The sequence below is a fragment of the Rana temporaria genome, chromosome 3, assembly GCF_905171775.1.
Source record: "Rana temporaria chromosome 3, aRanTem1.1, whole genome shotgun sequence".
NCBI lineage: Eukaryota > Metazoa > Chordata > Amphibia > Anura > Ranidae > Rana > Rana temporaria.
In genome coordinates, this window is record NC_053491.1 from 20,343,388 (window position 1) to 20,368,313 (window position 24,926).

The following is a 24,926-nucleotide window of genomic DNA, read 5'->3' on the forward strand; positions in this document are numbered from 1 at the left end:
ATCTATCTATCTATCTATCTATCTATCTATCTATCTATCTATCTATCTATCTATCCTATGTATCTATCTATCTATCTATCTATCTATCTATCGATGTATCCTATCTATCATATCTATCGATGTGTCCTATCTATCTATCTATCTATGTATCTATCTATCTATGTATCTATCTATCTATGTATCTATCTATGTATCATATCTATCATATCTATCATATCTATCTATCTATCGATGTATCCTATCTTATCTATTATAAATAAATGTTTGTGGGTTCTAAGTAATTTTCCAGCAAGAAATGCAGATTTTTACTTGTAAACAACAAATGTAAAATAGGCCTGGTCTTTAAGTGGTTGGAAAGATTGATTACATTTGGAGAAATAAAGGAGAAAACCCGCCAAGCTCATGAACTCATCGTCATCTGATCCTTTCCCCCTTGTTTTCCCCCCTAAAATATGAACATGCTTGGAGAGGCGCGCTGAAAAAAAAAAAAAAAAAACCCGCTGCACGTCGGCGGTGCGGAAGGTGTCTGATGTCTGCAGAAAAACACAGCCGATCACGTGACGCCCCTCCAGACTCCGAGACGCACGTCACGTGGGAGCACATTGTGCCCAGGAGCTGCTATTCCCAGCCTCATCCATTGAGATCCACGTCTGAGCACAACAACAATACTTCATTCATGTCTCCTCCGATCGACTCTGTTCTCGGGATGCTTAGCACGTCGTCTTCTCCCCGATTTTCACCTTCTTCCCAAAATCGCCTCCAAACCGGGAGCTCACTTCTCACCTTGGTCAAGCCCTTGAGAGATTCCACGTGAATTTGCGCTTTTCTAGGTTCCAGTGCACATCCCGGGGGCCAGATGTGGAGCAACAGTGTTGATTTGCCCCCGGGGCAGAAGTAACTAGTGCGAAAAAAATAAATATAGCAAATAAAGATTATAGCATGCGTAATTAAATATTAACCCCTTGGTGTCCGGCCGCACCCAAATAAGCATTCTCCTCCCGGCGCCTGGCCCTTGACGCAGAGGGGCCCGCAATTTGCATAAATTGTCGTGCTTAGAGCCGTGCCAAAAGTGCGTACGCTGCACGTTCCCAACACCTGACCGAAAGCTTTCAGATCACGTGAAAAGGGGGGCACCTATGGAGGACCCAGTGTAAGGGGAGAGAACTCCTGTGGGGAGCTCGGTGTAAGGGATGACACGTGGGGGGGGGGGGGGCAGTGCAATTTGCAGCGAGTGCGTCTCTTATAGGGGATTCACGTGGGGGGAGCCCAGTGTAAGGGATGACACGTGGGGGGGTCCCAGTGTAAGGGATGACACGTGGGGGGGGTCCCAGTGTAAGTGATGACACGTGGGGGGGTCCCAGTGTAAGCGATGACACGTGGGGGGGGGGGTCCCAGTGTAAGCGATGACACGTGGTGGGGGGGTCCCAGTGTAAGGGATGACACGTGGGGGGGGGGTCCCAGTGTAAGGGATGACACGTGTGGGGGTCCCAGTGTAAGGGATGACACGTGTGGGGGTCCCAGTGTAAGGGATGACACGTGTGGGGGGCCCCAGTGTAAGGGATGACACGTGTGGGGGGCCCCAGTGTAAGGGATGACACGTGGGGGGGGTCCCAGTGTAAGGGATGACACGTGGGGGGGGTCCCAGTGTAAGGGATGACACGTGGGGGGGGTCCCAGTGTAAGGGATGACACGTGGGGGGGAGCCCAGTGTAAGGGATGACACGTGTGGGGGGCCCAGTGCAGTTTGCAGCGAGTGCGTCTCTTATAGGGGATTCACGGTACTGCATATGAAATGCATGGAAGATGTCCTATAGGGCCTCGTACACATGATTGGAATTTCCGATGGAAAAAGTCAGACAGACTTTTTTCATTGGAAATTCCGACAGTGTGTATGCCCCATCGGAGAAATTCCGATGAATTCCATTGGAGATTACATAGAGAACCTGTTCTCTTTTTGTCCGTTGGAATTCCGTTGTGAATTCGGTCAGATCGTGTGTATAGGGCATAACAAATGAGAACCTGGAGTCGTAATTGGGCCCGTTGAGGGTTTTCGATGTAATTGTTCATTCTGAAGCCCTCTTCAGGTGTCCTCAGTAGGTAGAATTTTGTGTCCTCTTATAGAATTTCAGGTCTCTAGGATAGAAGACACATTTGCCCCCCCCCCCCCCCCCGGAGGCCAGAATGTTTTCTGCAGGATTGGCAGACCAGTCAGTGTGGATTGTCTGTGGCAGACGAGGACGCGGGGAGACGGAGGAGATGGCAGTCTAGAACAATTGCTCCAGGATGCTTTGATGAGCCTCGGAGAAATCCGTCATTTCAACTTCCCATCAAACCGCCCAACTCTCTAACCCCCCCCCCCCCCCCCACCCTGACTGCGTCCCGGAGTGAGCGCAGCCCACGTGCAACATGCGCCCCAATTCTGCTCTGTGTACGAGTTCTAGACGAGTCGGCAACTACGACCACCACTCTGCGCCCCAACCATGGACTCTTTACGTCTTCGCCTCCATTGATGGTCTATGTATGGAGGGCACTTGGTTTATTTTCAGGCTTGCAGTATAATATACAAAATTCTTGTGGTTTTATAGTTTTCTGTTTGTTGACTTATGGGTGAGGAAGATGTATTGATAACACACAAAATGATTGGAAGCTTTTAAAGCGTTAGGTGGTGTCCATTTACGTACCTAATGAAGCCTGGCTGAAAACTCCCAGCAATGGCATCATCCCGTCCTGCCTCGTTACCTATGTCATGGTGATCTGCAAGGGAGGAGATAATGGACCACACATGTGCAGGGTTTGAGAGCTCGCTCCTGTGATGGCGTGAGTAACTTGTAACAGCTGGGTGTGTCTTAGCAACTTCCTAGCAACGTCCTAGCAACAACACAGCAGGCCTAAACCTATAGCAAGGGCTTTATCCAATTTTTTTGTGGTAAAGGTGAACTAACCCTTTAAGGCAGGGGTCTCAAACTGCCGGCCCTCCAGCTTTTGCGAAACTACAAGTCCCATGAGGCATTGCAAGGCTGACAAGTTACAATCACGACTCCCACAGGCAGAGGCATGATGGGACTTCTACTTTCACAACAGCTGGAGAGGGCCACCAGTTTTGAGACCTAAGGAGACGACCTTAGACTAAAGAAGTGTTATTTTCTTACTTTTTTCTGTTCTTTTTCTTCTGCCTTAAGTGACCCTGTGTCTGTAATATAAAGCTTTGGAAACATCTTGAGTCATTGTTATAACTGCAGACACACCCGGCCGTATTATTTTGGATTGTGTCTTTGTTATTCTGCCAGCTTTAGCCTTTTAGGAACTATTTACCAGCCTCTCGCTGCATTCTCCATCCACAGACTTCACTAACAAATTAAAGCTGAACTCCAGATAATACTTCATAAGCTGTTACAGCAACCGGCTATTTTTTTTTTTTTTACATAAAGCTGATCATTTTAAGCACCCGTCAGTGGTAAATGGTTTATCTCAATGCATGGTGATGAGTCCTTGCGGGCACGCTCCCGTGATACAGCGAGCAGCCATAGCCGCTCACTGTATCACTCGGCCCCGCCCCTCGGCACGCCGCTTCACTGTATCACTCGGTGCGCCGCTTCACTGGATGTGATTGACAGCAGCGCCAGCCAATGTCCACGGCCCCTTCCTCTCCCCCCCCGTCCGCAGCCCCCCCCCTGTCCACAGCCCCTTTCTCTCCCCCCCCCACCCGTCCGCTGCCCCTTTCTCTCCCCCCCGTCCGTGGCCCCTTGCTCTCCCCCCCCGTCCGTGGCCCCTTGCTCTCCCCCCCCCCCCGTCCGTGGCCCCTTGCTCTCCCCCCCGTCCGTGGCCCCTTGCTCTCCCCCCAGTCCGTGGCCCCTTGCTCTCCCCCCAGTCCGTGGCCCCTTGCTCCCCCCCCGTCCGTGGCCCCTTGCCCCCCCCCATCCGTGGCCCCTTGCTCTCCCCCCCGTCCGTGCCCCTTGCTCTCCCAACCCCCCCCCCCGTGGCCCATTTTCCCCCCCCCCCCCCCGTCCGCGGCCCCTTCCTCTCTCCCCCCCCCCCGTCTGCGGCCCCTTCCTCTCTCCCCCCCCGTCTGCGGCCCCTTCCTCCCCCCCGTCCGCGGCCCCTTCCTCTCCCCCCCCCGTCCGCGGCCCCTTCCTCTCTCCCCCCCCCGTCTGCGGCCCCTTCCTCCCCCCCGTCTGCGGCCCCTTCCTCCCCCCCCCCCCGTCCGCGGCCCCTTCCTCTCCCCCCCCCGTCCGCGGCCCCTTCCTCTCCCCCCCCCCGTCCGCGGCCCCTTCCTCTCCCCCCCCCGTCCGCGGCCCCTTCCTCTCCCCCCCCCCCGTCTGCGGCCCCTTCCTCTCCCCCCCCCCCCCCCGTCCGCGGCCCCTTCCTCTCCCCCCCCCCCCGTCCGCGGCCCCTTCCTCGTCACCGTCCGCGGACCCCTTCCTCGTCACCGTCCGCGGACCCCTTTCTCGTCACCGTCCCCTTCCTCTTCCCTTGTCCGCGGCCTATCCCATCCCATCTGTGGCGCTTTCCTCTTTCCTCCGTCCCCATTCACAGCCTCTTCCCTGACATCTTTCCCATCTACGGCCTGTGCCCCGTCCTTTGCCTCTTCCACTGCCCATATCCCCCCCCCCCGCACGTGCCCGGTACCCTCTCCCCCTGTCCGCAGCCCCCTCCTCTTTGACCTGTCCGTGGCCGCAGCCCCTTCCTCCTACCCCCGTCGTCTGTCCGCGGCCCCGTGAAGTCGCACAGATGTCAGCCAAGTCACACTGACCTGCTACTTTAAAAAGTGTGATTTGGTGTGAACGGAGTGGTAAACCGGACTGCCATTAGACATTTTTTTTTTTTTTTTTTTTCGTTTTTCATTGTTTTGTTTTTAGTGGGAATTGATTTAATTTTTTTATGTGTGGCAATAGATATTAAATAAAAGTATAAATCTGTTTGGCTTTTGTGCCCTATTTTTATTCTATTAATAAATGTCCTTTCTCACTATGACTTGTGCCTGGACACGGCAGCTTGCAATCTAAATATTACCTTTTATAGCTTGGGAATACTTTTGTGTTGTTGTAAAGTCACCCCCCCCCCCCCCCACACCCCCTCTTTTTTTTTTTTCCGGTGCTTTTTAGGCCACTCATGAATCACAAGGGGTTTTGAAAACATGTTTTTCTGGGTTTGCAATGTAGAGGAGTTGACATCCTTAGGAACACAGAATCATTTCAGTCCTCCCGGGGAGACTGCGAGACACGTGAAAATCCTGCGGCGTGCGCTACTGGAACCTCCCAATAGCAAAAAAAAAAACAACGCTTCCAAACCCCGGTGCCTGCGATGAGCTTTGCCCACTGTGTCAGGAGCATTGATCCCCGCGCCCGACACCAGCTAGGCATGTAATTGCCCCAAAAAAAACAATGCCAGCTTTTTCAGAATTGCTGCCAAAACCGCAAAGGGGGGGGGGCTATTCTCCCCCCCCCCCCTTCGACTTGTTGGCCTCTTTTTTTACTTTTTTTTCTCTGCAGCCAGACAGCTTGATGTTTGTTCCTGCGGGGGACACAGACCTGCCTTGTTAGGAAATCCATCCCCGCCATGTAGGGAGCGTACAATGCCTCAAATAGCTGTGTGTATAGTAAGCAGGAGTGGAAATAGGCCATAAGCACCAGGCGAGGAGGAGTGATAAATATAGAAGATTCTGCGCCCTCAATTCCACACGTGTTAGTCATGGGAGCGCAGCGCCACTTTTACACTTATAAGGTATATACAAGCAGCCCGCTATCGCCTCCGCTTCATACAAGCAGCCCGCTATCGCCTCCGCTCTGTACAAGCAGCCCGCTATCGCCTCCGCTCCGTACAAGCAGCCCGCTATCTCCTCCGCTCCGTACAAGCAGCCCGCTATCGCCTCCGCTCCATACAAGCAGCCCGCTATCTCCTCCGCTCCGTACAAGCAGCCCGCTATCGCCTCCGCTCCGTACAAGCAGCCCGCTATCGCCTCCGCTCCGTACAAGCAGCCCGCTATCGCCTCCGCTCCGTACAAGCAGCCCGCTATCGCCTCCGCTCCGTACAAGCAGCCCGCTATCGCCTCCGCTCCGTACAAGCAGCCCGCTATCTCCTCCGCTCCGTACAAGCAGCCCGCTATCGCCTCCGCTCCGTACAAGCAGCCCGCTATCGCCTCCGCTCCGTACAAGCAGCCCGCTATCGCCTCCGCTCCGTGCAAGCAGCCCGCTATCGCCTCCGCTCCATACAAGCAGCCCGCTATCGCCTCCGCTCCATACAAGCAGCCCGCTATCGCCTCCGCTCCGTACAAGCAGCCCGCTATCTCTTCCGCTCCGTACAAGCAGCCCGCTATCTCTTCCGCTCCGTACAAGCAGCCCGCTATCGCCTCCGCTCCGTACAAGCAGCCCGCTATCGCCTCCGCTCCGTACAAGCAGCCCGCTACCGCCTCCGCTCCATACAAGCAGCCCGCTATCGCCTCCGCTCTGTACAAGCAGCCCGCTATCGCCTCTGCTCCATACAAGCAGCCCGCTATCGCTATCACCTCCGTTTCATACGAACAGCCCGCCATCGCCTCTAATTTTATCAAGTTCGAATTGTTTTTTTGTTTTTTGTGTGGGGGCAAATGCTTCGTTAAAGTTTTTTTTTCCTGCGTGGCCCACATGGCACCCTCGTGGGTCAGGACGCTGCAAGCTGGAAAACACCACCTGCACTCAAGAACGCATGGATAGTAGGTTGCATGGATTTCAATGGCAGCGTTCACACCAGTGCAGTGCGTTTCAGACTTTCAGTACAGTCAACAAAGGTAGAACATGCTGCGTTTTTTTTTTCTGCAAAGGAACTGCGCTGGAACACAGCACAACAAAAAAAAAACATATTACAGCAAAAGAAACAAAAAGGAAAAAAATGCAACACAGCAAAAAATAAAAAATAAACAAACTTTAGAAAAAAGAATGCATCATAAACACACTGAAATGCATTACAGCAAGAAAATTTACTTTAGTAGAAAAAAAAAACACACCAGAATGCGTTACAGCAAACAAAACAAACAAGAAACTTTGGTTAAAAAATAAAAGGAAAAGAAACGCACCATAAACACACTGGATTGTATTACAGCAAAAAAAAATTATAATGAAAAGAAACAAACTTTAGAAAAGAAAATAGAGAAAAAACACACCAGAATGCATTGCTGCAAAAAAAATATATAAAAAAAAAAACTTTAGAAAATAAGGGAAAAATGCATCAGTATGCAATACAAAAAAAAAAAGCATCATAAACACAGTGGCATGCATTACAGCAAGAGAATAAACTTTAATAAACCAGAATGCGTTGCAGCAAAGAAAACAAGAAACTTTAGTAAAAAAAAACATGCACCAGAACTCATTATAAACACACTGGAATGCATAAAAAAAAAAAAAAAAAAGTAAAGATAAATTTTAGGAAAAAAAATAATAGGGAAAATACACATCAGAATGCTTTACAGCAAAACATTCACTTTTAGTAGGTAAAAAAGAAAAACACCAGAATGCATAACGGCAAAAAAATAAAACAAAACAAACTTTAGTAATAAAAAAAAAAAAAAGGAAAAATCCAGTGTGGATTGCATTACAGCAGAAAAAAGAAATAAGCTTTAGGAAAAAAGAAAATAGGGGAAAAAACACACCAGAATTACAGCAAAAAAATTACAGCAAAAATAAAATTTTAAAAAGGGGAACAAAGCATTGGAACGTATTACAGCAAAAAGAAAAGAAAAACGTTATTTAAAAAAAAAGGGAAAAAAATGCACCAGAACGCATCAAAAACACACCGAACACAACACATTACAGCAAAAAAATTAACTTTAGAAAAAAATGGGAAAAAACACACCCAACGCATTACAGCAAAATAAATAGGAAAATGCATTGGAACGTATCAGGAACACACTAGAACGCAATACAGCAAGAAAATAAACAAACGTTCACACCACAAACAAAACGCACTCCGGTTGCGTTTTTTTTTTTTTTCTTACGTTCACTCCACGAAAACTCACTCTGAATGCGTTTCTGCATGTGTGTTTTTGATTTTATTTTTATTTTTTTACGTTTTTCCCAGATGGTCTTTATTTTTTATTTTATTTGCTGTAATGTGTTCCAGTACAGAAATAATACATGTTCTAATTTTGGAACCCACTACACTGGTCTGAACTGGGCCATTGAAACCCATATAGTGTGTACTTCTCTCTGCCGCCTCCTTCCTCTGCTATCAACATGAATCACTTCTGACAAGTTTTCCTGACACCAAGCGAAAAATGGTGACATGGGAGGCACCCCCAACACACAGCCTGTGATTGACAGCCTCGGCTCTATTCCTTTCTGAAGCGGGTTCCCTTTCCTTCCTTCCTTCCAATCGGCTCTCTGAGCTCTGCAGACTGTAACTTCAACTCCCCGCCCCCTGCTTTCTGAAAGCTTAGACAATCTGTATAAATTCTGGACTTAAAGTGGAGTTCCACCCATAAATATAACATTACATCAGTAGTTTTAAAAAAAATGTCATTAGTCCTTTAAGAATTTTTTATTTTTTTTAGATGCCTTCAAAGTGTTGTTGCTAGGCAGAATAGTTAATCTTCCCACTTCCTGCACCTAGGTGCTTAATGCTTCCTAACCTACACCGCACAGACTCCTGGGAATGTAGTGGGTGTAACTTTCCAGGAGTCTGTGCACTCCCCAGTCTCGAAGAATCATGTGACTTGGACAGCACAGGTGCTGAAACCTGATCTGACACTGCTTGTGCAGAACTGAGCATGTGCGAGATCTGCAAGGCTGAAATCCAGGAAGTCATACAGTCTGGCTTCATGATGCCCACACTTAAGATGGCCCCAGTCAATTTCTATTTTATAAAGTGTCTAAATGCTCTAACAAAACGGACCTTAGTTTACAGACTAACTTTACTAGAATACATTAAGCTTGTGTATTACAGGGGTATTTATATATAAAAAGTGAAATTGTGGCCGGAACTCCGCTTTAACAGATGTAGAGGAGAGAAAGCTGCAGTTGAAAAGGTGCAACTTATGTAGGAGGCCAGTCATTTCACTGAATATATGTCGAGTGTTATATACACTTTAAGGTTCAGCCAAGGCAAGTCGTGATTGTGTGTTTTTGTATATATTTTTTTTATTTTTTTTTTGTTCTTTCTCGTTCTTTCTCGTTTTATTAAGTTTTACAAAACAAAAGGAATTTTATTCAATTTTTTAATTTGGAGGACAAAGCTGCAAATCTTTTCTATTAAGTCGTTATTGGATGGATCTTCCCACACTGATGTAATGGATAGTTGGCTGGCGCTGAATTCGCAGCGTCCCGCTGTGCCGTTCTTGTGGCAAACAATTGTTGGACTCTTTTTTCTCCTGCGTTGTGCTCCTCTGTTCTTTCATTGCTTACAAACAGTATATGGAAGAGCAAATATTAGCAGTGCACAGTGTCCGTCCATTGATGCCTGGGCACAGGGCACGTGCAGGAACAGAGCGGCTCTGTTATCAAGACACAACACACTATGAGATGCCAGGGCGAGGCGCACCCTTCCTTGTTTTGTGTTGTGTCCATTGAAATCGGACGCTCGGGGCTGGAAAGAATGAATGGCAATTTGTGTCTCTCGGAGATGACAGCTGCACAGGAGTCGCGGCAAGTTTTCCTCGGGTGGCCCCGTCTTTGCTGCCAAGTTGTTTCCTGGATTCCTCGAGTGATAGACGCACACAGCGAGTACACCTTTTATGTTGTGTTTTGTGTAATAGAGGAAGTACATGGCAGACGTCAATCATCCGGAGCCTACGGTCATTGATGGATGAACTGAGCCGTCTACAGACTTCCGACGGCAGATTGCATGTCCATTCATAACCCAGGGCTGGGCTGGATGTGGCCCTTTGCTTGCCTTTTTCTGGCCCTTGGGGTACTATTCCACCAACGGACACCAATGATGGGCCAACAGTCCCCCCTACTGACGCCATTAATGGTGCACCATTGCCCCCTACTGACGCCATTGACGGGGCGCCATTGCCCCTACTGAGGCCATTGACGGGGCGCCATTGCCCCTACTGAGGCCATTGACGGGGCGCCATTGCCCCCTACTGAGGCCATTGACGGGGCGCCATTGCCCCCTACTGAGGCCATTGACGGGGCGCCATTGCCCCCTACTGAGGCCATTGACGGGGCGCCATTGCCCCCTACTGAGGCCATTGACGGGGCGCCATTGCCCCCTACTGAGGCCGTTGACGGGGCGCCGTTGCCCCTACCGACGCCATTGACGGGGCGCCGTTGCCCCTACCGACGCCATTGACGGGGCGCCGTTGCCCCTACCGACGCCATTGACGGGGCGCCGTTGCCCCTACCGACGCCATTGACGGGGCGCCGTTGCCCCTACCGACGCCATTGACGGGGCGCCGTTGCCCCTACCGACGCCATTGACGGGGCGCCGTTGCCCCTACCGACGCCATTGACGGGGCGCCGTTGCCCCTACCGACGCCATTGACGGGGCGCCGTTGCCCCTACCGACGCCATTGACGGGGCGCCGTTGCCCCTACCGACGCCATTGACGGGGCGCCGTTGCCCCTACCGACGCCATTGACGGGGCGCCGTTGCCCCTACCGACGCCATTGACGGGGCGCCGTTGCCCCTACCGACGCCATTGACGGGCGCCGTTGCCCCTACCGACGCCATTGACGGGGCGCCGTTGCCCCTACCGGCGCCATAGACGGGGCGCCGTTGCCCCTACTGGCGCCATTGCCCCTACTGGCGCCATTGGCGGGGCACCGTTGCCCCTACTGGCGCCATTGGCGGGGCACCGTTGCCCCTACTGGCACCATTGGCGGGGCGCCGTTGCCCCTACTGGCGCCAACGGCTTTCCCAGAAGAGTTGAAGCTGTTATAGCAGCAAAGGGTGGGCCAACTCAATATTGAACCCTACAGACTAAGACTGGGATGTCATTTAAAGTGGTTGTAAACCCCCCCAGGAAGTTACACCTACAAGTAAGCCTAGATTAAGGCTTACCTGTAGGTGTTTAGGAGATATTTTTTCAAAAGGTAGACACCGTTGTCTACATCGCATGCGCGCCGTAGATAACGGCGCAGCCGCAGTGAGAATCCCATAATAAAAACGGCAATGCCGTATTTGCCGGCTCCCGTGCGCATGGGCGCGGACAGACGTCATCGCCGCTCCAGCCAATCAGAGCGCCGACACCCGGAAGTAACCTTTCCGGAGTGATGTCTGCGGCCGGGTGAGGGAGACGAGGATGGCTTCGGGGGCTTTGATCTAAGGCAGTGATGGCGAACCTCGGCACCCCAGATGTTTTAAAACTACATTTCCCATGATTCTCATGCACTCTGCAGTGTAGTTGAGCGTCATGGGAAATGTAGTTTCATAACATCTGGGGTGCCAAGGTTCACCATCACTGATCTAAGGTAAGTAATGCATAATGAGCTAGTATGCTAGTCATACTAGCTCATGTGTATTTGAAAAAAAAAAAAAATGTATCCTGGTTTACAACCACTTTAACCACTTCCCGACCGCCGCATGTATATGTACGTCCACAGAATGGCACGTACAGGCAAATGGGCGTACAGGTACGTCCCTGCCTTTCCGCGGGTCGGGGGTCCGATCGGGACCCCCCCGCTACATGCGGCGGTCGGGTTCCCTCGGGGAGCGATCCGGGACGACGGCGCGGCTATTCGTTTATTATTCCGTCGCGATCGCTCCCCGGAGCTGAAGAACGGGGAGAGCCGTATGTAAACACGGCTTCCCCGTGCTTCACTGTGGCGGCGTATCGATCGTGTGATCCCTTATATAGGGAGACTCGATCGATGACGTCATTCCTACAGCCACACCCCCCTACAGTTGTAAACACACACTAGGTGAACCCTAACTCCTACAGCGCCCCCTGTGGTTAACTCCCAAACTGCAACTGTCATTTTCACAATAAACAATGCAATTTAAATGCATTTTTTGCTGTGAAAATGACAATGGTCCCAAAAATTGTCCGAAGTGTCCGCCATAATATCGCAGTCACGAAAAAAATCGCTGATCGCCGCCATTAGTAGTAAAAAAAAAAAAAAATTAATAAAAATGCAATAAAACTATCCCCTATTTTGTAAACGCTATACATTTTGCGCAAACCAATCGATAAACGCTTATTGCGATTTTTTTTTTTTTACCAAAAATATGTAGAAGAATACGTATCGGCCTAAACTGAGGACATTTTTTTTTTTTATATATATATGTTTTTGGGGGATATTTATTATAGCAAAAAGTAAAAAATATTGAATTTTTTTCAACCGCAGAGGTGATCAAATACCACCAAAAGAAAGCTCTATTTGTGGGGAAAAAAGGACGCCAATTTTGTTTGGGAGCCATGTCGCACGACCGCGCAATTGTCTGTTAAAGCGACGCAGTGCCGAATTGCAAAACCTTGCCTGGGCATTTAGCTGCCTAAAGGTCCGGGGCTTAAGTGGTTAAATTCATGTGTGTGTGTGTGTGTGTGTGTGTAAAGGCAGGCGTCCCAATACTTTTGGTAGTATAGTGTATCATGCCTATGATTAGTTATATAATAATTTTGGTGAAGGGACAGCTGCAATAGCAATGATAAATATGCAGGTGGGCTTAAAAAAATGATCCTTTGATGTTGTTGGACGTGTGGATTTGGGGGGGGCAGCGGGGGTCATAAAAGAATGAGCAGGTTCTTTGATCAGTAACAGATTTGCAAGGGATGGGCATTTGATTTGTTCTGCATTTTTGTTGAGCAATCCCTTACACATGTTTGGAAATTTTGCTCTCTTTTGAATAAATCTGGATTTAGAAATCTTTTATCTGTGAATACGGGGAAAGGTAACCCCCCCGACCCTCCCCGGTAAAGCCGGAGCAGCGGCGGCGGCAGAAACGGCCAGCGGCACAGCCAATCCTTTCGCCTTTTTCACTGTTCTGCTGCCTGTTGAGTGGGAAGGATTATGTGAAATTTTACAAGAGGGAGCATTTTTTTCTCTTTAAAGGGATTCCTCCGACTCCTGGCAAGCTACAGGTTTTGCCCGTCGGGCGCTCTGCCATGGTTTTTTGGAGAATAGCAAACAGACATGCCAGGAGCCTTCCCTCGCTGGCTGATTATCTCTGTTTGGGCTGTTTGTACACCTGGCAGAGCGTTCTGCAAAGGGTTCCAGGCGGCGGAAACTCTGCATTTTGATGTACTTGTGTCTGCAGATCCTTCGCTATGTGTTGATGTATATTGGCTACAAGTACAAGATAAGCCGCGTCCACTTGCTGCAATAAGTATCCTGTTGGTTTGTCTTAAAGGGCTTGTAAGCGTTTGTTTTTATTTTCTAAATAGGTTCCTTTAAGCTAGTGCATTGTTGGTTCACTTACTTTTTCCTTTCATTTCCCTTCTAAATGTTTTTTTTTTTGTCTGAATTTCTTACTTCCTGTTCCTCCTCAGTAAGCTTGCCTCCATCATCCGAGCCGTTCTGGCTGGGGGGTTATTCAGCGTGCTCGCGCCCCCTCCCTTGGGACTACATCCCAGTCCCAAGGGAGGGGGCGAGCACGCTGACTAACCCCCAGCCAGAACGGCTCGGATGATGGGGGCAAGCTTACTGAGGAGGAACAGGAAGTGAGAAATTCAGACAAAGAAAAAAAAAACATTTAGAAGGGAAATCAAAGGAAAAGGTAAGTGAACCAACAATGCACTAGCTTAACCGGTTAACGCCCGCCGCATGTACATATACGTCCACAGAATGGCACGTACAGGCATATGGGCGTACATGTACGTCCCAGCCTTTCCGCGGGTCGGGGGTCCGATCGGGACCCCCCCCCCCCCCCGCTACATGCGGCGGTCGGATTCCCGCGGGGAGCGATCCGGGACGACGGCGCGGCTTCGTTTATAGCCGCTCCGTCGCGATCGCTCCCCGGAGCTGAAGAACTGGGAGAGCCGTATGTAAACACGGCTTCCCCGTGCTTCACTGTGGCGGCTGCATCGATCGAGTGCACCCTTTTATAGGGAGACTCGATCGATGACATCAGTCCTACAGCCACACCCCCCTACAGTTGTAAACACACACTAGGTGAACCCTAACTCCTACAGCGCCCCCTGTGGTTAACTCCCAAACTGCAACTGTCATTTTCACAATAAACAATGCAATTTAAATGCATTTTTTGCTGTGAAAATGACAATGGTCCCAAAAATGTGTTAAAATTGTCCGAAGTGTGCGCCATAATGTCGCAGTCACGAAAAAAATCGCTGATCGCCGCCATTAGTAGTAAAAAAAACCCAAAAAACTATCCCCTATTTTGTAAACGCTATAAATTTTGCGCAAACCAATCGATAAACGCTTATTTTTTTACCAAAAATAGGTAGAATACGTATCGGCCTAAACTGAGGAAAAAAATGTTTTTTTATATCTTTTTTGGGGGATATTTATTATAGCAAAAAGTTAAAAATATTGATTTTTTTTTCAAAATTGTCGCACTATTTTTGTTTATAGCGCAAAAAATAAAAACCGCAGAGGTGATCAAATACCACCAAAAGAAAGATCCATTTGTGGGGAAAAAAGGACGCCAATTTTGTTTTCTAGCCACGTCGCACGACCGCGCAATTGTCTGTTAAAGCGACGCAGTGCCGAATCGCAAAACCTGGCCTGGGCATTTAGCTGCCTAAAGGTCCGGGGCTTAAGTGGTTAAGAACCGCCACACGACTAAATACGTCAGCAGAATGGGCACTAGGGGGTGAGGAAGGGGTTAAATGTGTATTCCCTGGGTGTGTTCCAACTGTGTGGGGGGAGGGGGGGTGACTGGGGGAGGTGACCGATCTGTGTCCCTATGTACAAGGGACACAGATCGGTCTCCTCTCCCTGACAGGATGTGGATCTCTGTGTTTACACACAGAGCTCCACGTCCCTGCTGTCACCGCCGATCGCGGGTACCTGGCGGACATCGCAGCACGTTGTTTCCCCGCTGCGCGGTCCCAGCTGCGCGCACGGGGAATGTAAACAAGAGACGTCCACTCGGCACTTGAGAGCCGCGCTGTGGACGTCTTTCGTCCATAGCGCGGATCCCAAGTGGTTAAATGGCCGCAGCAAGAGGATCTAAAGCAGGGGTGTCAAACTCAATTTCATCACGGGCCCGCTTCAGCATTATGATTGTTCTCAAAAGGGTCGGTTGTATCTGTAAGATTAGATGTCCAGCGCATCCCCCTCTCCATACATTAGATGTCAAGAGCCCCCACCATCAGAAGTTGAGTCCCCCACCCTCCCTTACATCGCAGTGCACCCCCCTTTCCTTATGCTGCTGCTGGGAAGAAACTGGATGCATTGCTTGAAAGCAGAAAGTAAGGGTCTGGGGTAGGACCAGAGGAGGGCTGGAGCTCTGCTGCACCTGCAGGAGAGGTGCGAGGGCCACTTGAAATGGCCTGGAGGGCCGGATTCTGCCCACGGGCCTTGTGTTTGACACCTGTGATCTAAAGTTTCGTTTTAGGTCTGATTTTAGTTAATGAAGCAAGGATGCGCTCTGGAGTCCCCTTCAAACCCGGTTTGGTAGAGTCTGCTCTCATTAATTCTATCCTTCCACGATTGGAAATTCCGACAACAAAACCGTGGATTTTTTTCCGACGGATGCTGTCTTGCATACACACGGTCGCACAAATGTTGTCGGAAATTTCAAGCGCCAAGAACGCTAAGACGTACAACCAGGGGTCGACAAATCCCGGGCGCCAGGTCGCCATGGCGACTAGAAATAGGGTCCTGGCGACTTGGCTTGAGCTGGCACCATCTGGTGGTGAGCCATTGGTATTACAAGTTATTACCACCAGATGTGTAAGCTGGCGCCATCTGGTGGTGAGCCGTTGGTATTACAAGTTAAGTATTACAAGTTAAACAGCAATTCTAATGTAATTTTTCACTATTTTCACTGCCATCTTCTTCCCTCTAATTAGAACCCCCAAACATTATATATATTTTTTATCCTAACACCCTAGAGAATAAAATGACGATCGTTGCAATACTTTCTGTCACGCCGTATTTGCACAGCGGTCTTGCAAGCGCACTTTTTTGGTGACAAAATTACACTTTTTTTAATAAAAAAATAAGACAACAGTAAAGTTATCCCCATTTTTTTTAATATCATGAAAGATAATGTTACGCCGAGTAAATTGATACCCAACATGTCACGCTTCAAAATTACGTCCGCTCGTGGAATGGCGTCAAACTTTTACCCTTTAAACGTCGCCTATGGAGATTTTAAAAAAACTCTACAGGTTGTGTTTTGAGTTACAGAGGAGGTCTAGGGCTAGAATTATTGCTCTCGCTCTACCAATCGCGGCGATACCTCACATGTGTGGTTTGAACACCGTTTACATATGCGGTCGCTGCTCATGTATGTGTTCGCTTCTGCGCGCAAGCTCGTCGGGACGGGGCGCGTTTTCTGGCTCCTAAGTTTTTTAGCTGGCTCCTAGATTCCAAGCAAATTTGTCAACCCCTGCGTACAACACTACGACGAGCCGAGAAAAATGAAGTTCAGTGATTCCCGAGCATGCGTAGAATTTTTGTGCGTTGGGAAGTTCAATACCGGTCGCGTTAGTAGAAGTTTGGTGAGAGACGATTTTTCAGCCTCGTGCTTTTCAGTCCGTTACAGCGTGACGAATGTGCCATCTCCATTACGACCGCTAGTTTTACCAGACCAGGCGCTTCTGCCTCGTACTTGTTTCGGAGCATGCGCGGAATTTTTGTGCTTCGGAATTGTCCACACAGGATCGGAATTTAGTTGTCGGAAAATTTGAGAACCGGCTCTCAAATTTTTGTTGTCGGAGACTCCGACAGCAAATGTCCGATGGAGCCTACACAACAAGCTCCCATCGGACATTTGTAGTCAGAAATTCCGACCGTGTGAACGCGCTGCATAAGCTGCAGAGCGGCCGTTGCTTGCTTTGTATGTTGCGGTGGCTGGGTACTCGCATCCTCCTCCTTCAGCCTTGCCAGAAATGGCCATATTGTACCACCATTGTTGTTTTCTCTTTTTTAGGAACTTGGGTAGTCATTGTTTGTTTTTTTGTCCCTGTAATACTTCTCGTTTGTGACGCTCTCTCATCTGTCATTCATTATGTATAATTATGCTTGCATAAGGGAAGTAGAACAAACTTTGGGGTCATTCATACCATGTGTTCCACAGTGAATTTCGTTTAACCCCTGGCTGCTTGGTTTAAATATATTCTACTGAGATTTGCCCTGTACTTACACAAAGAATAATAATAAAATATTAATAAAATATAATGTTTAATATAAAATAAAAATACTAATTTATAAAATAATAAAAAAAAAAAAAAGATTTTTTTTTTCCAAGACTTGCCGTAGATGTTCTCCAACTGCTCACTGGGTTTTTCTTTCTCTGGTTAATGTTCCTTCGTAGTGGTTATTGCTTGAGCTCTTAACCACTTGACCACTGGGCACTTAATAACCAGACCAATTTTCAGCTTTCGGTGCTCTCACAATTTGAATGACAATTACTCAGTCATACAACACTGTACCCAAATGAAATTTTCGTCCTTTTTTTCACACAAATAGAGCTTTCTTTTGGTGGTATTTAATCACCGTTGGGTTTTTTATTTTTTTGCGCTATAAGAGAAAAAAGACTGAAAATTCTGTAAAAAAAAATAATTTTTCTTTGTTTCTGTTATAAAATTTGGCAAATTTTGTATTTTTTCTTCATTCTTTTGCATAAATGTGAAAGATGAAGTTACGCCGAGTAAATAGATACCCAACATGTCACCCTTCAAAATTGCACACGCTCGTGGAATGGCGCCAAACTTTGCTACTTAAAAATCCCCATAGACAACGTTGCAGGGTATTGTGGGGTATTGTGGGGTATTGTGGAGTATTGCAGGGTATTGCGGGGTATTGTGGGGTATTGCGGGGTATTGTGGGGCATTGCGGAGTATTGCGGGGCATTGCGGAGTATTGCGGGGCATTGCGGAGTATTGCGGGGCATTGCGGAGTATTGCGGGGCATTGCGGAGTATGGGGGCATTGCAGAGTATGGGGGCATTGCAGAGTATGGGGGCATTGCAGAGTATTGCACAGGGAGGGATGGATGGCTGGATCTGTGACTGCATGTGTCACAGATCCAGCCCGCAGCAGCTGCTGCTGCTTCCGCTCTCTCCCCTCTCCTCTCTCACACTGTACCGTTCGGTACAGAGAGGAGAGGGAGGAACCGGCGTCATCACATGACGCCGGTTTGTTTACTAGTGATCGCTCCGTCATTGGATGGAGCGATCACATGGTAAACCGCCGCTATCAGCGGCGATTTACCGTGATCAGCCGGGTCCGGAGGACCCGGCGGTCACATAGACTCCCGTGTGCGCGCCCCACAGGGCGCGCGGGAGCGCGATTCTAGGAGGACGTACATTGACGCCCTCCTGGGGTTAAGCAACCGCCGTGTAGACGTATTTCGTCTATAGGGAGGTTGTTAAGTGGTTAATAGACAGTTATCTAGCACAGTCTTTCTCAATCTTTTCAATGCAATGGAACCCTTTGAAATCACTTTCCGGTCTCAGGGTACCCATCTTCATCTCATGATACAATAAGGCGGCCATACGCGGTTCGAATTCCTAAAGTATTTTCTTTCGAAAATCGTATCAAAGAATTTTCTTACGAATTTGGCACCGTTAGTGGGCTGCAGCAACAGCCGATTTTTTTTTTTTTTTTTGTGCGGCAATCAAATTTGAGAAATCACGGCATAACATTGCAGAGTTGGAATTTCGAAAGTATTTTCTTTCAAAAATCGTATCAAAGAATTACACGCATCACCTATTATCTTGCATCCAAGGTCCCTTCATACATATGCGTGCCCCCTGGTCGCCGTATGGGACCCTGTTTGGTGGCACCCGCTTTTTTTTTTTTTTTTTTAGACAGGCTTCTGATGAATCGGCTCAGGTCGCGAAACTAGTCAAGATGATTGACGTGACCCTCAACCCACTGTTCTTCTCCCCCTTTGGGGATCATTATACTGGTGTTGTGCTTGGTCGTTGTCATTTTAACTTTGTACCCCTTGTTGTGTAGTTTTGATGCTGTATTTAATAAAAAATGTTCTCTATGTCTGCATTTGTACATTTTATATTCATGTCACCAGTACCGTGATAGTCCAACCATGGCCCCACCCCCATTCTTTGGCTCTTTGGTTTGGGGACCTTAGATCCAATTGCTTTATATTCTAATTCTGGATGATGGTACGACTTTTTAAAGTGTTTATGGATATTTACTTTCAGAGGTTATATTTCATATAAGCCTAGGGCAGTGATGGCGAACCTCGGCACCCCAGATGTTTATGAACTACATTTCCCATGATGCTCACGCACTTTGCATTGTAGGTGAGCATCATGGGAAATGTAGTTCAAAAACATCTGGGGTGCCAAGGTTCGCCATCACTGGCCTAGGGTGTCCATGTGAATGCCTCACTGTGCCCATGCCTCACTGTGCCCATGCCTCACTGTGCCCATGCCTCACTGTGCCCATGCCTCACTGTGCCCATGCCTCACTGTGCCCATGCCTCACTGTGCCCATGCCTCACTGTGCCCATGCCTCACACTGTCCATGACTAGACTGACGTTTAACATGGGCGTCTATGGAAGGGGTGCCCGGGTTTGAAAAATGGGTACTCCTCGGCCGTAGGTACCCCAGACAACAAACTTTGCACACTTGTAGAGGAAGAGACCCCATGTATGTGTGCTAAGTTTGGGGTCCAGGTGACCTACAACCGGCCAGTACCGGCTCCCAAAATCACTGGAGAAATTACCATTTAACATGGGAGTCTATGGAAGGGGTGCCCGGGCTTGAAAAATCGGTGCTCCTCGGCCGTAGGTCCCCCGGACAACAAACTTTGCACAGAGGAAGAGTGAGGCTACATGTGTGCCAAGTTTGGGGGTCCATGGGACCTACAGTCAGCTGGTACCCGGTCCCTAAAGTCCGGGAGATCGGGCGCAAAAAGGTGACTCGAGTATAAGCCGAGGGAGGCATTTTCAGCACAAAAGAATGTGCTGAAAAACTCGGCTTATACTCGAGTACATACGGTAGTTAGAGTATTAAGCAATCCATTACATGGTAGGTAAATTGGACCTCGTCCAAATTGGCCCAGTATATATGTATATATGTGTGTATGACTGTGTGTCCCTAGCGTGTCATGATCCTACGGGGTAAAAATGACCGCACCAGCCAAGCAGATACTGGATGGAAAAAGCGCCCAGAGGCGATTCAGTTCGCATGCGTTGCGCTATACAAGTCATTCATTCATTCATCCATCCATTACATGCCTATTCTGGAGTTATGTTCTTGTGGTGTTTGTTGCCTGATAAGCTTTTGACCGGTTTGGCCTTTAATTCTTACCATGGAGAATTTGGGGATCTTGGGAATGCAGCCTCCTAAAAAGGAATGCAGAGCTTTACTGTGGATGGAGCGTGATGTCATAGTACGTTTGGCCTAAACCGCCGCGGCACCGACGTGTGATAATAGGAAAGAGAGCAGAGCAAGAGAAAAACCACAACACAACAATTTGCTTGAAATCCGTACAGAGATAAAAAATCTAATACTGTATCTGGTATAAACATTTCCCTGCAGTAGACGCGACTTAATAAGGACATTTTTGTGGTTACATTTTGAGCTGAATAATTCCGTTATATACTCCGGCTTCTAATGAGAGAGTTCTGTCTCTTAGGACTTGTTGTTTTTTTTTTTTTTTTTTTTCATTTTTGTCTTAGTTTATTTTTATTTTTTCATTTTTATCTTATTTTATGTTGTTTTTTTTTTTCATTTTTGTTCTATGTATCTTATTGTTTTTTTTTTCATTTTTATTTTTATTTTTTCATTTTTGTCTTATTTTATGTTTTTTTTCTTGTCCCTGCAGTGTGCCCCGGCAAGTGTGAGAGACTCTCCTGTACAGACAAGGGCGAGTGCTGCCATCCGGAGTGCCTGGGAAGCTGTACCGCTGCAAACAACGACAGCGCCTGCGTGGCTTGTCAACACTTCTTCTACGAAGACAGATGTGTCCCCAGCTGTCCAGAGAACACCTACAGCTTTCAGGGGTGGCGCTGCATCACCTTGGAAGAATGTGCCAACATGCACACCATATATAACTCCCCAACTCATTACATCCTCCATAACGGGGAGTGTGTGTACGAATGTCCATCAGGATATCGAGTCAATGACAGTCAAAGGTAACCGTGTCCATTTCTTTGTAATGACCAGGGCTTTTTTTCAGCAGGAACGTTAGGGAATGCCGTTCCAGTACCGCCTGGCGCTGCAATGACTGGGGGGTGCTGGAGGGTCTATGGGGATCTATTGTCACTGGGGGGGGGGGGTCTTTTTGTTGTTGGAAGGGTTTTATGTTACCTCGGGGTCTGTTGTTGCTGGGAGGGATCTACTGTTGAGTGAGGGGTCTACTGATGCCAGCTCCTGAGAGATATATCATTGCTGGCGGGGGGGGGGGGGGGGGGGGCGGGGGCTGTTGTTCCTGCGAGATTCTATGGTTGCCGGGAGGCGGAAAATTGCTAAGTGCAGGGAATCTATTTTTTTTTTTTTATAATTTTTTTGCTTTTCTTGTTATTAACCGCTTAACGACCGCCGCATGTACATATACGTCCACAGAATGGCACGTACAGGCACATGGGCATGTAGCGGAGGACCCCCCCCCCCGCTACATGCGGCGGTCGGAAACCCGCGGGGAGCGATCCGGGACGACGGCGCGGCTATTCGTTTTTAGCCGCCTTCTCGCGATCGCTCCCCGGAGCTGAAGAACGGGGAGAGCCGTATGTAAACACGGCTTCCCCGTGCTTCACTGTGGCGGCTGCATCGATCGAGTGATCCCTTTTATAGGGAGACTCGATCAATGACGTCCGTCCTACAGCCACACCCCCCTACAGTTGTAAACACACACTAGGTGAAGCATAACCCCTTCAGCGCCCCCTGTGGTTAATTTCCAAACTGCAACTGTCATTTTCACAATAAACAATGCAATTTAAATGCATTTTTTGCTGTGAAAATGACAATGGTCCCAAAAATGTGTCAAAATTGTCCGAAGTATCCGCCATAATGCCGCAGTCACGAAAAAAATCGCTGATCGGCGCCATTAGTAGTAAAAAAAATTAAAAAAAATATAAAAATGCAATAAAACTATCCCCTATTTTTGTAAACGCTATACATTTTGCGCAAACCAATCGATAAACGCTTATTGCGATTTTTTTTTTTTACCAAAAATATGTAGAAGAATACGTATCGGCCTAAACTGAGGAAAAAAATAAATTTTATATATGTTTTTTGGGGATATTTATTATAGCAAAAAAGTAAAAAATATTGCATTTTTTTCAAAATGGTCGCTCTATTTTTGTTTATAGCGCAAAAAATATGGTGATAAGGTGATCAAAAACCACCAAAAGAAAGCTTGATTTGTGGGAAAAAAGGACGCCAATTTTGTTTGGGAGCCACGTCGCACGACTGCGCAATTGTCAGTTAAAGCGACGCAGTGCCGAATCGCAAAAACTGGCCTGGGCATTTAGCTGCCTAAAGGTCCGAGGCTTAAAGGAGTTCTCTAAGCTAAAACTTTTAACCCCCGCTGTGCCCGGGCTGTAAAACTATACAAAATAAACTTTCACTTACCTGCCTACTATCCCCCGTTGTTCTGATATCGCCGTCCCGTTCTCCGGTCCCGGTCTGTTCCACTTCCTGCGGGTCGGTGACTCACAGTGCGCTCAGCCTATCAGCGGCCGCAGCAATGTCCCGTCGGACAGCGGGGGTTAAAAGTTTTAGCTTAGAGAACTCCTTTAAGTGGTTAAAGTGAATGTAAACCCGAATTTTTTTTAAAAAAAATTTTTTGATGTCACAATGTAGAGTATAAGATTTCCTATCATCTATGCCCAGTATTGCCACACAGAGTTAATCCAGCTCAGAGCAATCCTCTTTTATCGTTCAGTGAAATTAAACGGACATATGCCGCGTACACACAACCGTTTTTCGGGTTCTAAAAAATGACGTTTTTTTTTTAATGTCATTAAAACGATTGTGTGTGGGCTCCAGAGCATTTTTCACGATTTAAAAAATGGGCATTAAAAATTTCGAACATGCTGTGTTTTTACACAACGTTTTTAACGTTGTCGTTTTTAAAGTTGTAAAAAAATGGTCTTTAACGACGTGAAAAAAAAAAGCGCATGCTCAGAAGCAAGTTATGAGACGGGAGCGCTCGTTCTGGTAAAACTAGCGTTCGTAATGGAGTAAGCACATTCATCACGCAGTAACAGACTGAAAAGCGTGAATCGTCTTTTACCAACACGGAATCAGCTAAAGCAGCCCCAAGGGTGGCGCCATTCGAATGGAACTTCCCCTTTATAATGGCGTCGTACGTGTTGTACGTCACCGCGCTTTGCTAGAGCATTTTTTTTTTTGACGATCGTGTGTAGGCAAGGCCGGTTTAATGACCGGGTTGAAAAAAAACTTTCTTTTTTTCTAGACCCTTAAAAACGTCATTTTTTTAGAGCCTGAAAAACGGTCGTGTGTACGCGGCATTACAGAGAAAAACCTTGGTCCGTTCCGCCCCCCTTGCTTTGAGTGACAGGTTATTCACAAATCTCATGCACTAGCCTAGAGACGGGCATTATTTTTTAATTCCCACCCCCACTTCTTTTCTGAAGTCATGTGGTTACTTTTCTGGATTTTGACTGGATGTTGGTGATCATAGCAGAATTTAGTGTAAGGAATACATAGAAAAAAAATGCATGTTGACAAGGGGAGTGTAGAGGAGGGTGTGGAGTCTACTGACATCACGACTCCACCCACCGAGCTCCAGACAACAGACCCACCCATAGAATCTGCAGTTTTTCAGTTCTTATAACAGACAGAGGGGAGACATTTGACAGGTACATGCAGGAGGCATCTATATCCTTATAGATCAGCACTATGGCAGGAGTTTAGAAAGGATGAGAGGGGGGTTTACATCCACTTTAACCACTTAAGGACCGACTCCTGCACATATACGTCGGCAGAATGGCACGGCTGGGCACAAGCTCGTACATGTATGTCCTCTTTAAGTGCCCATCCCGCGATCCGGTCCGAAGCTCCGTGGTCACGGGACTCGCGGACCCGATCGCCGATGGAGTCCCGCGATCGGTCCCCGGAGCTGGAGAACGGGGAGAGCTGTGTGTAAACACAGCTTCCCCATTCTTCACTGTGGCGCTGTAATCGATCGTGTGTTCCCTTTTTATAGGGAAACGCAATCAATGACGTCACACCTACAGCCACACCCCTTACAGTTAGAAACACAAATGAGGTCACACTTAACCCCTTCAGCGCCCGCTTGTGGTTAACTCCCAAACTGCAATTGTCATTTTCACAATAAACAATGTATTTTTAATGCATTTTTTGCTGTGAAATTGAGAATGGTCCCAAAATGTGTCAAAATTGTCCTAAGTGTCCGCCATAATGTCGCAGTCACGAAAAAAATCGCTGATCGCCGCCATTAGTAGTAAAAATCAAAAATAGGTAGAAGAAAACGTATCGGCCTAAACTGAGGGAAAAAAATGTTTTATATATTTTTGGGGGATATTTATTATAGAAAAAAGTAAAAAATATTGCATTTTTTTCTAAATTGTCGCTATTTTTATTTATAGCGCAAAAAATAAAAACCGCAGAGGTGATCAAATACCACCAAAAGAAAGCTCTATTTGTGGGGAAAAAAGGACGCCAATTTTGTTTAGGAGCCACTTCGCACGACCGTGCAATTGTTAGTTAAATCGACGCAGTGCCGAATCGCATAAACTGGCCGGGTCCTTTTACCTGCGTAATGGTCCGGGTCTTAAAGCGGTGGTTCACCCTCAGTAACAACATTCTACCATGTCATTCAGCATAGTAGCGCGAGCTACAGTATGCCTTTATTTTTATTTTTTTGCCCCGTACTCACTGTTTAATCCTACAGTGAAGATTCAGACTCCCCGCGGGGAATGG

At 47.8% G+C, this 24,926-nt stretch overlaps 1 protein-coding gene across 1 annotated transcript in view; it reads left to right on the forward strand.

Annotated features, from left to right (window-relative positions):
* Positions 1-24,926, forward strand: part of IGF1R (insulin like growth factor 1 receptor) — a 277,764-nt gene that overhangs the window by 148,649 nt on the left and 104,189 nt on the right. Inside the window, exon 3 of the mRNA XM_040342347.1 lies at positions 20,842-21,151. Within this exon, the coding sequence (XP_040198281.1) occupies positions 20,842-21,151 (310 nt within the window). The remainder of the gene's footprint in view (positions 1-20,841; positions 21,152-24,926) is intronic.